The sequence below is a fragment of the Hyphopichia burtonii genome (assembly GCF_001661395.1).
Source record: "Hyphopichia burtonii NRRL Y-1933 unplaced genomic scaffold HYPBUscaffold_3, whole genome shotgun sequence".
NCBI lineage: Eukaryota > Fungi > Ascomycota > Pichiomycetes > Serinales > Debaryomycetaceae > Hyphopichia > Hyphopichia burtonii.
In genome coordinates this window covers 1,331,046-1,351,773 of record NW_017963730.1, presented here as the reverse complement: position 1 = coordinate 1,351,773, position 20,728 = coordinate 1,331,046, and the positions used below count along the sequence as shown (strand labels likewise).

General features: G+C 34.7%; 11 protein-coding genes across 11 annotated transcripts; 7 read left to right on the top strand and 4 right to left on the bottom strand.

The window, feature by feature from the left end:
- Positions 1 to 17: 17 nt before the first annotated feature.
- Positions 18 to 1,343, top strand: ERG24 (delta(14)-sterol reductase; the record flags this gene model as incomplete). Its single annotated transcript, XM_020218645.1, has 1 exon — positions 18 to 1,343. The coding sequence occupies one exon, from the start codon at positions 18 to 20 to the stop codon at positions 1,341 to 1,343; it is 1,326 nt and encodes a 441-aa protein (XP_020077127.1).
- A 37-nt stretch (positions 1,344 to 1,380) lies between these two features.
- ABG1 (Abg1p) lies at positions 1,381 to 2,253 on the bottom strand (the record flags this gene model as incomplete). Its single annotated transcript, XM_020219662.1, has 1 exon — positions 1,381 to 2,253. One exon carries the CDS (start codon positions 2,251 to 2,253, stop codon positions 1,399 to 1,401), a length of 855 nt encoding a protein of 284 aa, XP_020077126.1. The 3' UTR covers positions 1,381 to 1,398.
- Positions 2,254 to 2,407: 154 nt separating this feature from the next.
- On the top strand, positions 2,408 to 2,856 carry HYPBUDRAFT_123290 (uncharacterized protein). The gene is made up of 2 exons (XM_020219305.1): positions 2,408 to 2,506; positions 2,563 to 2,856. The coding sequence occupies exons 1-2, from the start codon at positions 2,487 to 2,489 to the stop codon at positions 2,783 to 2,785; spliced, it is 243 nt and encodes an 80-aa protein (XP_020077125.1). The 5' UTR covers positions 2,408 to 2,486; the 3' UTR covers positions 2,786 to 2,856.
- An 84-nt stretch (positions 2,857 to 2,940) lies between these two features.
- On the top strand, positions 2,941 to 4,163 carry MED18 (Med18p; the record flags this gene model as incomplete). The annotated part of the gene is made up of 2 exons (XM_020218869.1): positions 2,941 to 4,070; positions 4,138 to 4,163. The coding sequence occupies exons 1-2, from the start codon at positions 2,969 to 2,971 to the stop codon at positions 4,161 to 4,163; spliced, it is 1,128 nt and encodes a 375-aa protein (XP_020077124.1). The 5' UTR covers positions 2,941 to 2,968.
- Positions 4,164 to 4,190: 27 nt separating this feature from the next.
- HYPBUDRAFT_5871 (glutamyl-tRNA(Gln) amidotransferase subunit F) lies at positions 4,191 to 4,718 on the bottom strand (the record flags this gene model as incomplete). The annotated part of the gene is made up of 1 exon (XM_020223529.1): positions 4,191 to 4,718. One exon carries the CDS (start codon positions 4,716 to 4,718, stop codon positions 4,191 to 4,193), a length of 528 nt encoding a protein of 175 aa, XP_020077123.1.
- Positions 4,719 to 4,933: 215 nt separating this feature from the next.
- On the bottom strand, positions 4,934 to 6,730 carry PES1 (mRNA-binding ribosome synthesis protein; the record flags this gene model as incomplete). The annotated part of the gene is made up of 1 exon (XM_020219661.1): positions 4,934 to 6,730. One exon carries the CDS (start codon positions 6,728 to 6,730, stop codon positions 4,940 to 4,942), a length of 1,791 nt encoding a protein of 596 aa, XP_020077122.1. The 3' UTR covers positions 4,934 to 4,939.
- Positions 6,731 to 7,686: 956 nt separating this feature from the next.
- HYPBUDRAFT_148340 (uncharacterized protein) lies at positions 7,687 to 8,307 on the top strand (the record flags this gene model as incomplete). The annotated part of the gene is made up of 1 exon (XM_020220121.1): positions 7,687 to 8,307. One exon carries the CDS (start codon positions 7,687 to 7,689, stop codon positions 8,305 to 8,307), a length of 621 nt encoding a protein of 206 aa, XP_020077121.1.
- A 335-nt stretch (positions 8,308 to 8,642) lies between these two features.
- Positions 8,643 to 12,973, top strand: HYPBUDRAFT_11194 (uncharacterized protein). The gene is made up of 2 exons (XM_020218865.1): positions 8,643 to 9,905; positions 10,279 to 12,973. Exons 1-2 carry the CDS (start codon positions 8,668 to 8,670, stop codon positions 12,905 to 12,907), a joined length of 3,867 nt encoding a protein of 1,288 aa, XP_020077120.1. The 5' UTR covers positions 8,643 to 8,667; the 3' UTR covers positions 12,908 to 12,973.
- Positions 12,916 to 14,832, bottom strand: KAR3 (Kar3p; the record flags this gene model as incomplete). The annotated part of the gene is made up of 1 exon (XM_020218612.1): positions 12,916 to 14,832. The coding sequence occupies one exon, from the start codon at positions 14,830 to 14,832 to the stop codon at positions 12,916 to 12,918; it is 1,917 nt and encodes a 638-aa protein (XP_020077119.1).
- Positions 14,833 to 15,487: 655 nt separating this feature from the next.
- Positions 15,488 to 17,869, top strand: HYPBUDRAFT_156742 (sugar porter family MFS transporter; the record flags this gene model as incomplete). The annotated part of the gene is made up of 4 exons (XM_020222235.1): positions 15,488 to 15,502; positions 15,904 to 15,934; positions 16,200 to 17,722; positions 17,753 to 17,869. The coding sequence occupies 4 exons, from the start codon at positions 15,488 to 15,490 to the stop codon at positions 17,867 to 17,869; spliced, it is 1,686 nt and encodes a 561-aa protein (XP_020077118.1).
- A 537-nt stretch (positions 17,870 to 18,406) lies between these two features.
- On the top strand, positions 18,407 to 20,044 carry HYPBUDRAFT_107221 (sugar porter family MFS transporter; the record flags this gene model as incomplete). Its single annotated transcript, XM_020218533.1, has 1 exon — positions 18,407 to 20,044. The coding sequence occupies one exon, from the start codon at positions 18,407 to 18,409 to the stop codon at positions 20,042 to 20,044; it is 1,638 nt and encodes a 545-aa protein (XP_020077117.1).
- Positions 20,045 to 20,728: the final 684 nt, after the last annotated feature.

The following is a 20,728-nucleotide window of genomic DNA, read 5'->3' as shown; positions in this document are numbered from 1 at the left end:
CCTTTCCAAAACCAAGGATGTCCAAACTAAACCCTCTCACTACTCATAGAGAGTTCTCTGGGTTACCAGGTGCCATTTCCATCACTTTGTTTCTCCCGCTTGTTCTTGTTTTTTTCGCTTTGGTCACCAATGAAAATTATTCAATCAAAGGCATAAATCTTCAATTACAGCCAATTTTAGATCAAGTACCATCCAACTTGGACCAATTGATTGATTTATGTTTCGATCGTGAATGCTGGGTTGCGTATTTAGCATGGTTCTTCGGTTTGGTCATAGTAGATCAAATTATCCCCGGTAAACAGTTACAAGGGATCGAACTACGCGATGGTTCTAAATTGAACTATAAAATTAACGGGAAATTAATGTCTTTGACTTTAATAGTTGTTTTAGTCAGTAGATTATACACTTCTAACGATTACTACTTACCTGAATTGCAATTTTTATACGATAATCAATTGAAATTAACCATCGTGATCACCATTTTTTCCTTTTTATTATCATTCTTCGTTTACTTTATTTCCTTCATTCCTTTATCTTACGAAAATGGCTTGGGTACTAGAGAAAGAATATTATCAGTTAATGGGAATGCAAAAAATCCTATTTACGATTGGTTTATCGGAAGAGAATTAAATCCTAGAATAGGTAATTGGGATATTAAGTTATTCTGTGAATTAAAACCAGGGCTCTTATTATGGTTCTTGATTAATTTATCATGCATTCAACATCAGTATCAAATTCATGGTCAGGTAAGTGATTCTCTTGTTTTAGCAAATGTTTTGCAAGCATTTTACTTATTTGATGGGGTTTTAAATGAAGAAGGTGTTTTATCAATGATTGACATCACTACTGATGGATTTGGGTTCATGTTATGCTTTGGTGATTTGGCTTGGGTTCCTTGGTCTTACTCTTTACAATCTCGTTACTTATCCTTGAGTGATAATTATTATACTTTAGGTTATTTCAAATGTTCGCTTATCATCGGTACTAGTATTTTAGGTTACTATATTTTCAGTCAATCAAATAATCAAAAATCTGAATTTAAACAAGGCAAATTAAATCATTTGAAAAGTATTCCAACAAAAACCGGCTCAAAACTTTTATGTGATGGTTGGTGGAAATTATCTCAACATACTAATTATTTTGGTGACTGGTTAATTGGTTGGTCTTGGTGTTTACCTACTGGATTTCAAACTCCTTTAACCTATTTTTATGTGATTTACTTTGGTACCCTTTTAGTTCATAGACAAAGAAGAGATGAAGCCAAATGTAGTGCCAAGTACGGCGATGCTTGGATCGAATACCAAAAACAAGTTCCTTATAAAATTATTCCTTACATTTATTAATTTCTTATATATAGATAATATATATTCAATGTATTTTCAAAAATATTTTAACTATTTATTCAGTCTTCTTTTCAAAATCAACTTGTTTATCAAATGATTTATATGAAATTTCCAAACTTGTCATCCATCCTAAAGCAGTGTATAAAACAAAAAGTAAAAATGCCGATACAATGAAAGTTTGCCAAATACCTGGAGTGAAAAATTGGTAATTGGTGAAGAGATTCGAATTTCTATTCACATTTTTAGAAGGTTTTGCGCTAGGTTCATTGAAAATCGTAACCATGGCTTCTTCACTTTCTTGTGCAAGAAATGATTCAGCAGCTTTTAAATCCAGTTCAACTTCAGCCATCAAATCATCATAATTATCAGCCATTTCTTCACTAATTGGTTCAGTACCACTAGCTTGTCTCTTTTCCTGTTTTTTATCAAGTTTCAACTTATTAAAAGTTGGTTTTCCTTGTACAATAAAATTACCTTTAGAATTAATAAATTCTTCAACATCATGCTTCCCGCCATCTTCAATATCAACAATAGTAAGCTTGGCTTGAGAATTACCTAAGTCTTCAATTGATGAGTACTCAACAACGCCATTACAAGCTCCATTTATTTGTAAATCCAACTCTTCTGGTTCTTCATAGAAAACATGCTTAATAAAAGTCCCCTTCCCATCAGATGGTATATCATGACTCAAATTGCTAACTCTATAAATAACCAAGTTTTCCTTCGCTCCACCATTACATGCCATTGCAGTAATTGAATCTATGGATTTAGCCAATTCATCTGCTCTAATAATATATGGGAACTTGGTCTTCAAATTTTGAGATGAATAAAATGGCGCAGTGTCCGAAAACCCTTGCACAGATGATATTATGGCACTGGACGCAATCAAAAAGACACTAGACAACTTCATTCTATGGTTCTGGATGGTTCTTTAGAATTGATTGATAATAGCCCACAAGTTTCGTTTAGTTGGAGTTTTTTCCCTGATAAATTGAGAAGGATTTCACCGGTTTAGAAAAAGTAGTGAGAATCACCAATTTTTTCATCTTCAATATATCAATATAGATATATCAAGGATAGACTGAATCACTGTATTGTTTTAGCTTAAGCATACTTTACCGAATATATCCGTTGTTATATAAAATGGCTGTTGATATACCCAAGTACGTACCAGTTGCAGGCTGCTTCAATTGAATACCATACTAACCAAACCATTTAGGTCCGTTGTTCAAAAATTGACCTTTTTCACTGGTGCCATGGTCATCTTCCCGGTACTTTCATTCTTCGTATGCCAATGGTTGTTCAATAATAACGCTATAATAAGTGGAGGTGTTGCTGCGTTAGTGGCCAATATCGTCTTAATTGGCTATATCGTGGCTGCCTTTACTGAAGACACTACTAAATATGACTCTGAAAAACCAGAATCCAAGAAATCCCAATGATTTATTACCAATTGCTACTTGTACTACTAGTTACTATCTCGTGTATATCATAATAATATTGTTTGTATTGGATTACTCTGTAGTTAATGATTTCCCAAAATTTTTTTTTTCAGTATTTGCGCAGTGGATATATCTTCGAAGATGAATAACATCAAGCACAATTCAAATAGGTGAAGAATAAGCATGGTTCACCAGTTATCATTAGTGTCGAGCATACCGCATAGTAGCTATATACAAACAGTATCGACTCTCCAGGCATTGACGGGCTTAACGTCTCCACAACCGATCAATACTTATACGCTTTTAACAAGACCCCATGATGTTTTCAAACCAAAGTTTGAACCAGGTAAAGTGAATCAAATTGAACAGTACCATATGCGATGTACCACTACATGGTCCGACGTTACAAGTGAAAACTTGGACATTTCAAAACCAATAATGAAAAATGATGAATCTAATGAAATATATGCTGATAGGCTTTTCGTGGGTGATGATACAAAGAAAGAATGGACTTTACAAATATCCGATATCCCAAACGCTGGGAAGAATCAAGTCTGCTCAGCCCAAAACATATACGAAAGTACCTTGGTGCATCATCACACTAGTGTGGTGGATATTGAAAAAGTCTCGGTTGAAGATAAACAGGATGATGCAATGGAAATTGATGAACCAGTCAAAGAGGAACCAAAGAGTCAAACCATGTCGGAAGATTCTCCATTAAAGAAGGAAGCAGACGACAAGCCAGAGCCAAACGAAGGTAAGCTGGATGAAAGTAAACCCGAGGAAGGTAAAGCCGATGAGAGTAAACCGGATGAAAGTAAAGCTGACGAAAACAAATCTGATGAAAGTAAGTCAGAAAGTAATTTGGATAAGAGTAAACCCGATGAAATCAAGCCAGAAAGCAAGCCGGAAAGCAAGCCCGAAAGTAATACGGAAAGTAAGCCAGATGAAAGTAAAGAAATCAAGTCGGAAAATCCATCCGAACCAATAGAAGTCTCAGATCAGCCAAAGTTTAAAGAGGTCGAAGTCAAAAAATACCAAGATTCATTTCTACAATTCTTGGGGGATTTAGGTTATGACGTTGTAAATCAATACTGGATCAAAGGTATTAGATTTTTCCATGGTGATATTGTGATTGAAATTTTTAAAATCTTTATTAGAGATGATTCTCCAGTGCCCAGTAATGGCAAATTGAAACTCAAATTACTCGATGAATCAAATACTTTCCAAATTAAAGCATATTTAAATTTCCCTAAATCTACAGATGTTGAACCTATAAAACAAGGTACAAAGGAGCTTTTAAGGTTACAGGATTTCTTTAAAAACTTATTTAAACTAACTATTCCTGATAGAATGTATATGGACTCAAGAGTCTTAAATAGGCAACATTAAAATAATATAAAAACTAACCCTGGCGTGCTTTAACTGTAAAATAAGAACTTTCACTATCCGGGTGTAATTTTCGTATATCAAAATCGATTTCTCCCTTCTCTTTATCAACTTTTCCTGGAAGACTTTCAATTTCTTCTAGCAAGTCTTGTAAACTAACGGGTTTTTGTAAAATGTGATCACTGGCTATTAAACGAAACAGCCTATCGTTAGCTTCTTCTGTTGAATCCATGTTTGAAGTATCATTATCATATAAATGTTTTACGAAACCCATCTGTTGACCCAAAGCAGAAGCAAGTTTCTCTCTTTCAACACTTGAAACATCATTGGTAAGTCCGGATAACCGGACTATTTTATCCATGGTTTTATCACTTATTTGGATCCTATCATTGGGATCAGATATGAGATCTTTAACTGCCCAAGTTGATTTATTCAAATACTCGTTTATCTCTCGTTCCGTTTTTAGTAACCTTTGATTACTAGTGGACGCTCTTATTGAGGAACTGAACTGCCGCCTTGCAACGAAACAGAACTTTCTAAACATTGCCTAAGATACTCTTACTGATTAAGCTAAGTGTTTTGGCTGAATTTTCATTCTCAAAAGCCTGCGCAAAACAAAAAAGGAACAAAAAAAAATCGATACTTTTTATGATAATTACAATAATATGAACTAAATTAAACCAAGTATAAAATAAAGACGTTGAAATAAAGAAAGAATACAAAATAGATCTATATATACAATAAATGGAAGAAGGAATGCTAAACTTAATTATTCTTTTTATTTAATTTTTCTAATTCAGCTTTTGTTTTATCAATTTTTCTTCTCTTTTTAGCCAAATCATCTTGTCTTGCTTCTTTCTTATCAATACCGTATTGCATCTTCTTATATAATTTACGTTGTTTGTTTGTCATCATGATCTTCTTCAATTCTTTTTCTTCATCTTCAGCAGATCTCTTCTTACCACCATTCTTTTGTTTAGTTTCTTTAGTGTCAGAGAATTTAACACCAGCAGCTTCAGCTTCTAATTCTTTTTGAGCTTTAAGATCTTCATCTTCTTCATCTTCATCTTGATCAACATCTTCTTCAGCAACTTCGGCGTCTTCTTCGTCTTCATCTTCAACATCATCAGCAACTTCGGTTGGTCTAGCATTAGGATCATAACCACCAGCATCACCCCATGGAGATAAATGAGGGGGTAAAGTTTCACCAGGAGCATATTGATTCACAGGTAATAATTCACTTTTATTGATAGAATCAAAAATCCATTGAGGTTGAACATAAGTTCTACCAGCAACTTTCGAATTAATTTTAGGTCTATCAACAATTTGATGAGTAATTTTAGATAAATCTAATTTTTTAAAAGATTCAGGATGGTTAATTTGTAAATCGTCAAGAGCAATTTCAGAAATTAAGGAACCACCAGCTGATAAAATACAAAATTCTAAAATATCTAATGGTACTTCACGACCAACGTAAAAGATAAATTTAGAAAATAAAGTTGAAGTTGGAGATGCATATTTTGAAGGTTGAGATAATAAATCACCAGTGGTTTTATTAGTTGAAGCGAATTCATCTAATTCGATTTCTTCAACATTTTCATTTACTTCTGATTCTTCATTTTGATCTTCTTCTTTATCAGCTTCTAAAGCTTTTGATATTTCAGCGTTAGATAATTTAGTTTCTGGAATGTTACTGGACTCTTCTTCTTGAGGTTGTTTTTCTTTAGGTAATAATGCATTAGCACCTTGTTCCACTGATTTTAAGACATAAGATGATAATCCACCAACTGCCTTCAATTTAGAAATATCAATGGTTGGAGGATAAATCAAATTGGCATCGTTATACAATCTGTATAAAACAAAGTGTAAAAGAGTAGAATAAAATTCTAAAAAGGTTAACATAATTCTAAAATCAACATCACTTGGAATATTAGTTGGAAATTTAAAAGGAACTAACCATCTAACTTCTTGACCTTTGACATTAGCTTGATAATAAACCCCTTTAATAGAAACGAAGACCTTTTTAATTAATCTTTCCTTAGCAACGTATGCTAACCATTGATTAGTTAATCTTTCAGCTTCTTTAGTAACCCGATGACTAACTTTATCAGTGGCAGGCATATTAGCGAAAAGGAATAACATATTTAAAGGATCATCAAGGTCTCTTAAAGCATCCAAGAAAGTTGGATATCTTTCCTTAATAATATGTTCTAAAGTATATTTTGGACGATTGGTTTCTAATCTTTCGGCATCACCAACTTCACCTCTACCTAATGCTTTTTGTAATTTTCTAGCAAAGGTCTTATGTTCTCTGAATTTGGCCAAAACTGGTTCATGCAATAAGTATTGAATATCCTTAGTATAGTAAAAGGTCACTGGTGCTGTAGACCCTTTATTAGCTTTCTTCTTGTTTCTTGGTTCCCTTGGATAAATACCTTTAAAAATACAAAGACGACGGAAATCAGCTAAAGAAACTTGTAATTTCTTAACTGCCTGAGTTCTGGTGACGAAATTCTTAGCGGCACCAGTGGCACCTTTCCTCCTAATCTTAGCCATGTTTAATCTTGAACCAAATAGCTTCTTTACTGAAGGTATCTTCTAAATTTTTTTTTTTTTTTTTTTCACTTTTTAGTAGGTTTTTTCGTGATGAGCATTTCAATTTTTTTTTGTTCTCTTTTTTTTCGCTGTTTTTTTTTGTTTTGTTAGAGGAAAGGACTCTCACAATGTACAGGACCACCAGATTTTGCAATAATCAAAGAATCAGCTACTGGTTCGGGTCTTGTTTTGGTCTTTTGATGTCACAAGACAGGACGTCACTGGACTGGGGCCGCTTGCTGCGGAGTGAGCGGGTATATTGAGTATCGATGTAAGCTACTAGAACCCAGTGGCAGTTGAACCTGTTAAGCCACTCGAAACGAAAGTCGTTTTCCTTGAATGGAACGTAGAAAAGCCCTTTGAAGTTTGCAGCAAGAAGATCACATAAGTAGTATAAAACTGTAGCTGGGAACTCGATCAATGGCTTTCGCCAGCTTGACACAAGAAGGTCTACTAGGTAATCTAGCTGATTTTGCAACTGGGCCTTGACGATTCTGTGTTTTTCAACCGCGATGTCAAGTCCTAGTGCTTTGTCCAAGTCCTCTTTCGTGAAGCCAATTTGGGCCTTGAAGAAAAAGTAGATGGGGAGAGTTGAATGGTTAGCGAGTCGGTGTCCGTTTTTCTTTTCTTTTGCCCGTTGGATTCTCTTCACAAGCGTTTGTTTTCTTAAGAATGAGTTGTGCAGTTGCAACTGGAAAGGGTCGATAGACGGACCAAGTGCGTTGTACGATCTGCTATGTGTGTCAAGGCTGCTTTCAGCAACCGAGCCGTAGCTGGAACCGTTGCTGGAAGAGGAGGTAGAGTCGGTTTCAAGAGCCATATTCACCAGTATAAAAGAGAAGTAGTTCTAATTTCTAAAGGAGTAGAAGTTGGGAAGAAAAGATAAAATTAGCCGCTGGTTGCAAAACACTTTAACCATGAACACAAACAACAAAATGATAAGGGCCTATAGACTCGAGCTATTGACCATGGGGATCAACCGCCGTAAGTTCAACCCACTTGGTACACAAGCGCAGCTTGAAAGTGAGGGCGCTAAGCGGAGCCATGAATCTTTCATTAAGATGCTGACAGAAAGGAATCACCAGGAAGAACTTGTAAATTTCAAAGAAGCAGCCCACGAGCTTGCCAAGTTGGCAGAGTATCTCCTTTTACTAAAAGAAAGTGCTCTAGAGAGACACGTTGATTTTGATCATTACCTAAAAGGTGAGATGGACTCGGTGATTGAAGAATTGTCTCGAGAGTATATCGATGAATCTGACAAATACAAGGACTTCTTGGGTATCCTGGCATCGGATTTCTATGATTTCAAACTGAAGAATTTAGGAGAATTAGCCGATTTCCAGGAATCTTGCTACAACGTCCTCTGTTCTCCGTACTATAACTACAAAAACGAAGAATTCATGTATTTCGAGAGGTTTGTCAAGTACCAGTTGCTTCCTAACATCAGGTCCGGCCAGACTAATGCCAAAGAGGTACAAGTCGACTACGAGACCCTTGTGGGAAGACGAGTAAAAGTATATAGAGATCTTCACTATTAGTCTTGCATTTGTATCCTCGACCCTTCCTACTTAGTCTCAGTATAACTGCTTTCCATAGATCTATTCAATACACATCAATCCAATATAATAATTGCTATTCAGTCTACTATTCAGTCTACTATTCAATCTGCTAGTTCGGTCTACTGTTCAGTCTATTATTCAATCTACTATTCAATCTGCTATTCAATCTACTGCTCAATACTCCATTGAATCAACTTCAATACTGAAGTTCAACAAATGAAGATTTTGCGCGAAGATTTTTTTTTGGTTAAACAAAACGGCTACTTTGATTCGATTAAGTTCTAGTTACTTTTCTTTTGAAACCAAGCAAGAGTACTTCCAGCGGGCTGCTATCTCAAGATGTCCTTTCAAGATGTTTTGAAAAGAGGTGACGAGTTTCTTTCGGAGTATCCAAGAACCTCTGTTTTTTGGAATTATGCTTCTCATGCAACGTGCTTAGCGATGATTTTAAATTCAAAATTACTATTGAATGTATTATATAAACCAAGATTACATAACATTGAAAAATTAGATGCTGCTTTGGAAAAAGCCAGACTGGAGAACAGATCCTTATTAACTGTTATGAATCATATGTCAGTGGTTGATGATCCAACTTTTTATGCTGCATTACCAATGAGATTTCATACCGATATAGATACTATAAGATGGGGGTTCGGAGCACACAACATTTGTTTTTCAACTCCTACATTATCATGGTTCTTCAATTTAGGTAAAATATTGGGTACTAAACGTTTTGGTGCTGGTCCATTTCAAGGTTCTATTGATGCTGCAATTAGAATATTGAGTCCTGATGATACTTTGGATTTAGAATTTACTCCAGGAGTGAAAGATGAAGAAAAACCAAATTTGATTCAAGAAATTAATAAAATCGGTAATGTTTCAACTAAAACCCAACAATTAGTTAAAACAGTTAAACCTTCCCCCGAATCAACCAATATTTTAATGTCAAAATCACCTTTCATTCGTAATAAAACTTCTTGGTTTCATGTTTTCCCAGAAGGTTTCGTATTACAGTTACAAGAACCTCATCAAAATTCAATGCGTTACTTTAAATGGGGGATCTCTCGTTTGATCTTAGAAAGTACAAGAGCTCCAGTAGTGGTTCCAATTTTCACTTTTGGTTTTGAAAAAATTGCTCCCGAAGATAGTGCCGATAAAGGTATAAATAGATGGTTACCGGCAAATTTAGGCGCAGAAATTCATATTAGTATTGGTGATGCATTCTCCGATGAACGAATCGAACATTATAGACAAAAATGGAGAGACTTGTGTAAGAAATATATCGATCCAAAAAATCCATCTGAGCTTACCAAAGAATTAATGCTGGGTAAAAAAGCCACCGAATTGAGATCGGACTTGGCTGCTGAATTAAGACAAGCAGTCTTGAATATTAGAGAAAGTCTAGGTATTTTCAAACCAGAAGACCCTCGTTTTAAAGACCCTAAATTTTGGAAGGAATACACTAGAACTGAAGGTATGAGTGATCCAAATGTTAAATTTATTGGTAAAAATTGGGCAATTAGAAGATTGCAAAAACATTTACCTGAATTCAGCGAAGATGAATCAGAAAAAGTATAGTTTGATGGTTTCTTTTCTATAATAATCCCTTGTAAATATTCCTCCCCATATATTAGATCTCATGTAATATTTGATATATTAATTTTACGACTATTTATTAACGCTTTGAAGTATCTTCATGTAGAGAGCTCTTCTCATTTTATGTGCGCTTTTCTACTCGGAGTTTTTTTTTTATAAGAAATTTTTCATCAACTACTAAGAAACTAGCTAAATATCAGCATTTAATCCATAAACCATGCTTCGTCGTGGGATACTAAGACGATCGTTTCCGACAGGCCTCGCCAAGCCATGCACTAGCCAAAGTTCAATCGAGTTTCGAGCTTGCTCCAATTTACACCAAACGAGAAATAAAACATGGTTCAATCCTTTAAGTAAATTCAAAAAACCAAACCAACCAAATCAGAAGAAGCCTATAATAATAGTAGAAGAACCAGATATAGAAACTAATAGCAAAACGAGTCGAATACTATCGGACCTCAATCATTACTCTAAAACCACAGAAATTCCAAAGAAACTTCGAAGATCAATTTTAACCAGTAAATTCAATGACTTTGTCCATAATACGCCAATTTTTAAAGTTGATGATGGTAGTATACAGATTTTGAACAGTGCTTTTTTAGAATTGTTTAAACTCAATGATAACACGTTTCTAAATGGAGAAGGTCATTATTCTGGGCCCGTGGACTTTGAAACTTTAATGCAGCTATTTGAAAAATCAAGTTTGGCATTAATATCCTCCCTGGATAATAGCAACAACATCAACATGCCAGCATATATGTCAAGTATTGTTCAATTCTTAGTAAAATCGGATATACCGAATGTTCCTGTCAAAGCCTTAGTATATGTGGTTGATCTCGCAGTAGCTGTTAGGCCAAATTATTTCTTGGATACCTTAAACCTTCTTGTACATAGTAAATCCAACTTGTTGACTCCAGAATTCATGAACAGCTTAATTGACTACTACGAGAAAAAAAATGAAATGAATTTAGAAAAATATGAACAAATATTTGAAGTTTCAAACTTAAATCAAGAGGCAAAGATTCTAGATGACTATATCTATAAAAAATTCATACTGTATATTGAAAGTTTGTATTCAGATGAACCTCCGTCTGTTCACGAATATAAGGATCCCGAAAGGAACCTCTATAGAATACAAAGTTTAATTACAACCAAGCTAACCCCATCCCTTCTGTTAGACAGATTCTCCCCGAGCATCTTGATCCACTTATCTAAATTAAGCTATGAACTTGATTCCGTCTTTCCTAATCAAGAGCTCAAACTGTTCATCATAGAAATATTCAAATGCTTGACAAGTCAACCTCCAGAAAAGCTCAATCTTATATTTGAAGAAGTCCGCAGAGAATTATTCAAGCAAGACTTCGAAGATGAGTCGTTAGTTGAAAATCTTCTCTTACTATCACATTCTAAGTATGTGGAAAGTGCCTTATTACAACAGATGTTGTTTGAATTCATCGAATCAAACGACGTCAAATTCTCGCCAATGTTAAGATTTCAAAATCATATATACAACTTGTACCAAAATAACTTTACACAGTCTGAGAGTGAAATTTTCGATGTAACAAAACAAGAAGTTGAATCCTTCATTGAATCTCAAAATAACACCGAGAATGAACTCTATTACAATGACATATACACCAGATGTATTCAGTCGGCTATGGTTTCTGGTAAAATTGAACCAAGAGGATATTTTACACAAACCCTCACCAATTATTTCAAAGACAATTATCATTTTGAAGTTACTTTATATTCATACAAGTATAGACTTGACAAAGCCATCGAAGCTGAAAATCATGTTTCCGCAGTAAATATATTTGAAGATAGTATGCAAGAATTTGTTGATTGGTCTCATAGCCAGGATCCTTCAGTGCATGCTACATTAAGTTCATTAGCCACTTTAATCTGTCAAAAAATGAATCATATAAATGACATATTTCCAATCTTCACAAAAATCAAACAACAATCATCATGGCAAAGTCAAGCCCCTACCATCTGTGCATTAGCAACAAGAATGTTAGAAGCTGAGTACGTTGGTGATACGATTGAAATGTTGAAAAGAGAATTACCTCCTATTAAAAGTGAAAGTAACCTCAAATTACCTCTTAATGAACCTTATGGCCAAGAATATCGTAAGTTATTTACTATTTTACATAACTTCGTTCTAAATTATACAAATGAAACAACTCATGAAACTAATTGGGCACTTTATTGCGAACTTCATAAATACTTCCATGCACCTTACGAATCGTATTTACCTGCAATGAAGTTCTTTTGTGACAAGGACAGAATGAATGCCTCATTACTTATATTTCGTCAAATAAAAAGACTTAGTGAATTACACGGGAATCACCAACATTTACCCCCTCTGAGAGAAATGTACCTTTATTTATTCCAACAATTTGGGGACAAGCTATATGAAGAAGGTATACTTGAAATTCATGAACATCTAAAAATGGACATAAGTTTACCAAAGCAAGATATTTATTTACAGAATTGTATTCTTAATGCTTATTCTAATTTGCAAGATGTACCAAAAGTCAGAGACTTGTTTCTTTCTATGATAAGTGATCCTAAAAAGTTTGGAGGTATTAATGAAGATACTGTTCAAATCATGATAAAGACTTATACCTATAGTGACATGATGTACGTTGTTGAATTTTGGAATAATTTATCCAAATTTGATATTGTTCCTAATTATCAAATTTTCAAACAATATTTGATTGCGCATGTTTATCACGGAATGGCGGAGGAAGCTATGTTATTGACTGAGGAAATGCAAGATTATGGATTGGAACTTAGCTCAGATACTCTATTAGCCATGCATAATTATTGTTGGGAAACCGATAAACAAAAATTGATAGTGGATTGGGCAAAAGAGAAACATCCAGCAGTATGGGATGAAGCTGTTAAAAGTCAGTTATTGAAAGGAGCCACCAATTATGAACCTGTAAATAGTCTAATTGAAGGTGGTAATATAGAATAATTTGACATTTATTTAATTTTAGTGGAATTAACTTTTGTAGCAAATCTTAGAGAATTTATACTTTCAGCAAAGTTTTTTTGTAAAGGAGATATGTTGACGAACATAAGAGTTTTCAGGTCACCTCCAAGACTGTGTTTTAATAAGTAGGTTAATTTTGAGTTACGGAAGGGGATATGATTATTATTTTGATTTTTCAAATTTAATGAATAGATCACGTCTCCTAGACTCGACAAGCTCTTATTAATTGATTGAGTTTCTTTTAACCTATCACCTTTTGCTTGCGATTGACTGAGCCTTTCTGAACCTGCAAGATCGATTAAGTTAAGTGTACCTTCAAGATCTTGATTAGTTTTTGAATTATGTGCTTTTAGTTTTAGAATGAAAATTGAATGAGATCTCGAAGATCTTTCATTGGATAAGGTTGAAGCAGTGGACCTATTTTTGGAAGCACGATTCAAAATCGAATGAGCTTGTTCTTTCGATGAGATTGAAATTGAGGTTACATTAGTTATTGTAGTTTTAAAATTAATATCATCATGCTTAATTTCATGTTTCCCCTGACTTGATGAAGAGTCCAGTAATAAATCAATGATTGATTCATTGTAAATTTCGACGAATTGACCTTCTAAATTATAAGTCCAATTCTTCGATTTCAAATCTTCTATATCATCGAAGATCTTATTAATTGAAAGAGGAATCATACCGGTTTCCGAGTGAGACATTGTCCAAGTTTTACCTGAGCCAGTCTGGCCATAAGCGAAAACACAAACATTGTAACCATCCAACGAAGATTGAATGAGCTGAGATAATTCATCAAAGATTTCTTCATTTTTTATATCTGGAGAAAATATTTTATCGAATTGAAATTTATAAGTATTACTTGATAATCTACCAAATTGTAAAGAAGAAGAATGAGACTCCTGTTTCTTTGAAATGATTAAATCTTGACAAGCATCATCATTGAATTCATTATCTGGATATTCTATATTCGATAATTCGTCGGAAGCAGTTGGTCTTACTCGACAATAAACCCTTATATTCCCCTTTAATTCTTGTAACTTATTATGTAGCACTCTTCTTTTGAATTCATTTGACGCTAAAGTGGAATTTATTTCTAAGATTGATTTTTTAAATAATTCAAGTTGACTTTTTTTATCATTAATTGAATTTTGATAGTTATCATAGTCATTTTGATTTTTTATTATTGAAGATTTAATTGAATTAATTTCTAATTCTTTATTTTCATAAGTTGACTTGGTTTGACTTAACTTATTTACCAATCTCTTATTTATCTGTTGTAAGTTATTTATTAAATCGTTCTGCAAAGCGTCTCTTTCATCTATTTTTGATAATATAGTATCTTTAATTGTATTAATGTCATTATTTAAGCCATCTAAAGTTTCATCTAATTGGTTAAAGAGTTGAATCTTTTTCTTATTAAAATCTTCTTTTAGTTTGATCAATTTTCTAATTAAATCCGATTTTTGATATTCATTAGCTTGTTTCAATTCAGTGACATCACTTTCAAAATGTTTCTTTTGAGATAATAGTATATTCATTGATTTATTGATTTGATGTTCTACCAATGCAGATACATTCTCTTTCAAATCATTCAAACGTTGGTTGAATTGAACATTTAATTGCTTGGAGCTGATATCAAATTCATCACTTAACTGATTATATGATTCTTTATAATTTGATTCTAATTCATTAATAGAATTATTTATTAGTTGAAGTTTCTTCTTTAAATTTTGGAAGTCATCTTCCAATTTACGAACTTGAAGCTCCTGGGTTTGCTTCTGATTAGTCAATGTTGTTATTTTCGTTTTCAAAGTCATATTATTAGTTAATTTGGCTTGTATTTCCCGATCCAAGCGATGGATATCGATTGGTTTAGAATATGAAGAGTGTGTTTTGGAAGTCATTTTAGAGCTGGGCGGCTTGGTTATCTTATTGGAATTCGAGTTCAACGACAGCCGAGGAACCCTCTTTAATGCCTTGGGAGAGGCCAACTCCTCCAAATCACTCATACTATCGCCTGGTGGATGAAGATGAAGCAGTGATGGATATGTAAATAAAGGGCGCGTAATTCTGATACTTTGTTGATACTTGATTGTAACAGGTAACAAACCCGTACATCAAAGAACAACATCACCTCCGTACACCCAATACATATATATAAATCCTCGTTATTTGATCTGACAGCTTTTAGTGAAACCCCGATTAGCGGCACTAATCTTAGCAAATCCTATTATGATTGAGCAAAACAAAGAGCCACTGACCATTCACAATCTTTGACAACCATCACTTCTTATTGTAATCCTCGAATAGCGAAACAATCTCGCCGAACAACTATCCATTTTGTTGAGTTTGTACCGATTCAAAGCCATCCTATAGCCGTAACACAACCAAAGCCGATATGGTTTAGGGAAACTTTTAGCAAAAATAAAAGATTTATTAAAAATAAAAAAATGGAGACACGAATTTTTGGGGATTTCCCCGGATTTTCGACTCGACTAACCGAGAAGTCTTCCCTATGATTTACTTTCGGATAGCTTACCCAAAGGGGTAAGGGTAGCTATGACGCAGCAACCGGTGAGTGGTGGTGGGTTTTCTCGAACCTCGTATGGGGAGATCTTCATAAAGCCACAAGATGTAGCTGAGGCCAGATAATCTGTGCTACCAGACGGCTGTGTAGCTTTTTGACAAACGGACAAGCTCTCCATAGACCATGGTAGAGCGAATCGAAGCTCACCGGCGACTGATGTCATGAGTGGAAATATACACCAAATTTTTTTAGTGGAGCACTTAAAAAATATTGCCTTCTCCCCTCCTTTCAGCCCTCTCTGCTACCCCCCACACTGTTACGAGCCTGGTGCTTCTGTGCCGCACCCTATTTTTATGGTCAAATAAAGGTGTCTGACTATGGTACGGTGTTTCGCGTTCAATTGGGCTAATCTAAGACATATCTCCCCAATAGTAGATGATTGCTTTAGAGAGCGCCCCCAAATGGAATTGTACTATCTTGTAGCGTCAGCAGGAGAAACTGTTTGAGAGTATGACTCGGGGTATAAATATTGACAGCCACGTCAGTTTCTGAAGCTTTTTTTGCTGCTGTTACTGATTTTCACTTAGTATTTTTCTTGACTAACATATTCTTTTATTGTGTTTTACATTTGAAATCTCTTGGAAGTATTATTTTAAGTTAGTGTTGATCTATTAATAAGAATGTCTTCTGCATCGTCAATGGAGAAACGTACATCTCCAGTTGCTTCTTCTGTCAAAACTGGAGGTTTTTCTGGAGAAGTTCCCACGTATTTGGGATTGAAAGGTAAATACTTGAATATGGCCATTTCAACTATGTGTGGTGTTGGTTTCTTATTATTCGGTTACGATCAAGGGGTTATGGGTTCATTACTTACTCTTCCTTCGTTTCGTGACGAATTCCCCACTATTGACACCCAACGTAATCCGGATAATTCTACCTTACAAGGTTTCACCGTGGCGGTTTACGAGTTGGGGTGTATGGCCTCGGCGTTAGTCACGATTAAATTGGGTGATAAATTGGGTCGTTTGAAGACAATGTTATTGGGGGTTGCAATTATGTTTGTTGGTGGTATTTTACAAGCATCTTCGGTTAAATCAATCGCATTTTTAATCGTAGCTAGAATTGTCACTGGGTTAGGAAACGGTTTCAATACTGCAACCGTTCCTGTATATCAATCAGAAACGTCTAAAGCTCATAATAGAGGTATGCTTATTTGTGTTGAAGGTTGTTTAATCACTTTTGGGATTTGTCTTAGTTATTGGATTGACTATGGTCTTTACCCTTATGGTGGTCAAGTCTCTTGGAGGTTCCCAATTGCCTTCCAATGTATTTTCCCATTGATTATGTTCCCCTTTATTTTAAAATTACCAGAATCCCCAAGATGGTTAATGAGACACGATAGGGAAGAAGAAGCAAGAAGAGTTTTCGCTTCTTTATATGATACTTCTGTTAATGATCCACTTATTGATTCTCAATTAGAGGAAATTAAACAATCTTTACAAGCAGAAGTTGCTGCAAGTGGTGGTCATTTCTCTGCTAAAGATTTATTAAAACAGGGGAAAACTAGAACTTTCCATAGAGTTTGTCTTGCAGCTTTTTGTCAATTCATGCAACAAATTTGTGGTATTAACTTGATTACTTATTACGCGGGTACTATTTTCGAAGATTACATTGGGATGTCTGCTACAAATTCCAGAATATTGGCTGCTTGTAATGGTACAGAATACTTTATTGCGCTGATTTTCACCATTTTCTTAATTGAAAGACTTGGTAGAAGACCATTATTCTTATTTGGTACGGCGGGTCAAGCTTTGAGTATGTTATTTTTATTCGTTACTAATTGGTTAAGTGAAAATAAGGATAATAAAGGTGCTGCCATTGGTGCTGCTTTCTTACTTTTCATGTTTAATACTTTCTTTGGTCTTTCCTTACTTTCTTTAACTTGGTTATACTCTCCAGAAATTAGTTCTCTTGCCGCTCGTACTGCAACTTCTGGTATTTCAACCGCTGCTAATTGGGTTACGAATTTCTTTGTGGTGATGATTACTCCAATCTTGTTCAATCATATTAAATCTTATACCTATCTTGTGTTTTTCTTCATTAATCTTGCCATGTTGCCAGTGCTTTACTTTTTATTCCCTGAAACAAAAGGTAGAAGTTTGGAAGAAATGGATGTTATTTTCTCAATGACTCCAGTATACAAACCTTGGGAAGCGGTTCAAATTGCAAGAGATTTACCTTTCATCCATGCTGGTACCGTGGACGATGTTGAAGCTAAATATAAAGAATACACCGAGCATCACGAAAAGGTTTCCGTTGACCATAATGATGAAGCTCTTTTAACTAGTGTTCCTGAAGAAAAAGCTTCAGTGGTTCATAACGACGATGCCCTTGAGTCAGATCATCTGATATAATCACCAGGTCCCGGCTTCAATATTCAGTTCTTGTTATTTATATAGTTAATGTACAATTTGTTTTAATCAGAGAGTCTGTTTTTTTTGTTTCTTGTTTTTTTTTTGCAATTCTGATTCCAGAGGTGTTTGGTTAAGACAGGTTGCTGTCCGGCTGAAGATTGGGTATCCAGAATATTATTTACCCCACCTTTTGACATATATGCACGACTTACTTTTCGTGGAGGCCAGAAAAATAAAATGAATGTCCCAAATAATCTACGGGAGTGTTTCTTCTTTTGAAACAAAAGCCTTTGGGCTAAGAAAAATAACCGTAAAATAATAAAAATATAATAGATTAAGGTTTGTTAGTGCATTTTTTTGCAGTATGGATAAATTTCTGGTCTAATTAGTAGGTGGCATCACCAATTTTATTTATTGCTAACAGGTATTGATCATTCATACAGAACTCAATGTCTTAGCTTAGATGTTGTATAAATAGTTGGTTAGATCTTCTGGTGGGTTTGAGGTGTTGGCAAATTTCTTTATCTAAATTCAACCATGTCTTCAGATTCAGTATTGGAAAAGAACAATGCTCTGGCTGATAATGCCTCTAAAAGTAGCGAGTCACTTGCCAATGATAATCAAATCCCAACTTATTTGGGTTTGAAAGGTCAAAAATTGAACACTGCCATTTCTACTATGTGTGGTGTGGGTTTCTTATTATTCGGTTACGATCAAGGGGTTATGGGGTCATTACTTACTCTTCCCGCATTTCGTGAAGCTTTTCCTACCATTGATTTAGAACTTAATCCTCAAAATGATACTTTACAAGGTTTTACCGTGGCAGTTTACGAGTTGGGTTGTATGGCTTCTGCTTTATCAACCATCTATTTAGGTGATAGATTGGGTCGTTTGAAAACAATGTTATTGGGGGTTGCAATTATGTTTGTTGGTGGTATTTTACAAGCTGCTTCAGTTAAGTCAGTTGCATTTTTAATCGTAGCTAGAATCGTCACTGGAGTTGGTAATGGTTTTAATACTGCAACGGTTCCTGTATACCAATCGGAAACGTCTAAAGCTCATAATAGAGGTATGCTTATTTGTTTCGAAGGTTGTTTGATTACGTTGGGGATTGCTATAAGTTACTGGGTTGATTTTGCCTTTTACTTCACAAAAGGTCAAATTTCTTGGAGATTTCCAATTGCTTTCCAATGTGTCTTTCCGATGATTATGTTTCCATTTATTTTAAAGTTACCTGAATCTCCAAGATTATTGATGAGTAAAGGTAATGTCCATGAAGCAAGAAGAGTGTTTGCTTCTTTATATGATGTCCCTGTTAATGATCACTTAATTGATGAACAAATCCGTGAAATTGAAGAAGTTTTGTCAATTGAAAGACAAGCATCTGCTGGTGGAAACAGTTCGCTTTTCTCTCAAGGTGAAAAAAGAAATTTCCAAAGAACTTGTCTTGCAGCTTTTTGTCAATTTATGCAACAGATTTGTGGTATTAATTTAATCACTTATTATGCTGGTACTATTTTTGAAGTATACATTGGAATGCCTCCTTTAGAATCAAGAATTTTGGCCGCTTGTAATGGGACTGAATATTTCATAGCTTCCATAATAACCATTTTCATTATTGAAAGAGTTGGTAGAAGGCCGTTATTCATATGGGGTACAGCAGGTCAGTGTCTAACTATGGTCTGCTTAAGTATCACAATTTATCTTGCAAAATATAAAGATAGTGATAGTGCGGCAATTGGTGCAGCCTTTTTGTTGTTTGCCTTTAATACTTTTTTTGCACTTTCATTACTTTCATTAACGTGGTTGTATTCACCAGAAGTTAGTTCTTTGACTTGTAGAGCTGCTACTTCTGGGGTTTCAACTGCCGCCAACTGGGTCACTAATTTCTTGGTTGTGATGATCGCCCCAATTATGTTTCAAAGAATTGAACATTATACTTATGCAACTTTTGCTGTCATAAACTTTTTGATGATTCCAGTTTTCTACTTCTTATATCCTGAAACTAAACGCAGAAGTTTGGAAGAAATGGATGTTATTTTTACCATGACTCCTAAATGGCAGCCATGGAAATCAGTTCAAATCGCTAGAACCTTACCTTACATTCATGCTGGTGCCGTGGATGATGTTGAGGCTAAAATGAAGGAATTCATTGAACATAGAGAAATTTCCTAAGAATTTCTTCTATGATCAAATTCTTTATTTCAATTCTTGTGCTTTACTTTAATATTTATTTTATTTGGATTATTCTCAACTGTAGTTAAGCTCATTATGTAAGTCTTCGCAGTTCTGACGATTTTCCCGACTGGCGGAATAACTAATGCGTACCCCATATTTTGAAGGGGTCGAAGTTTTTAAGCCAGCCTATAGATACACAACACATTGAGGCTATGACAACGTTAGCGAACGTTGGCGAGTACTTTTGCTGAAAAAATTATCTAGATTATTGTTATATTCATTAAAACAAAGCTGTAAATGCTCCACATTTCAAAAAACAAGACCCGTACACACTTCAGCATCCAGCAGAAACAACCAGGAAAAACTTGTTTTAGTCCATTTTCAGTAATAGATTGTTCCTGCATCACCGCATTTCTCAGACCTTAAAATTGAACCCTATCAAAACAGCTTGGGGAGATTTTCAATCCTGCTGGTACTATTATGAATAAATAAACTTTTCTTAACGTGCGATACAAGTAGGGTAAACATTGTCTTGATTGTCAAAACAACGTCATTATAATTTATCTTCTTTGTATTTGGCAGATGAATTAGTGAATATATAACCATGTAGAAAACCACAACAACACTTTTCAACTGTCTTTTTGAAAAATTTTCCAAATTAAAGATACCAAAAAAGATATA

Excerpts from the sequence above, each read along its gene's own strand:
- HYPBUDRAFT_123290 (XM_020219305.1), top strand. The coding sequence starts at position 2,487 with ATGGCTGTTGATATACCCAA. Across the intron at positions 2,507-2,562 it reads ATGGCTGTTGATATACCCAA|GTCCGTTGTTCAAAAATTGA; the intron begins GTACGTACCAGT and ends CAAACCATTTAG.
- HYPBUDRAFT_11194 (XM_020218865.1), top strand. The coding sequence starts at position 8,668 with ATGTCCTTTCAAGATGTTTTGAAAAGAGGTGACGAGTTTCTTTCGGAG. Across the intron at positions 9,906-10,278 it reads GATGAATCAGAAAAAGTATA|TAAATTCAAAAAACCAAACC; the intron begins GTTTGATGGTTT and ends CAATCCTTTAAG.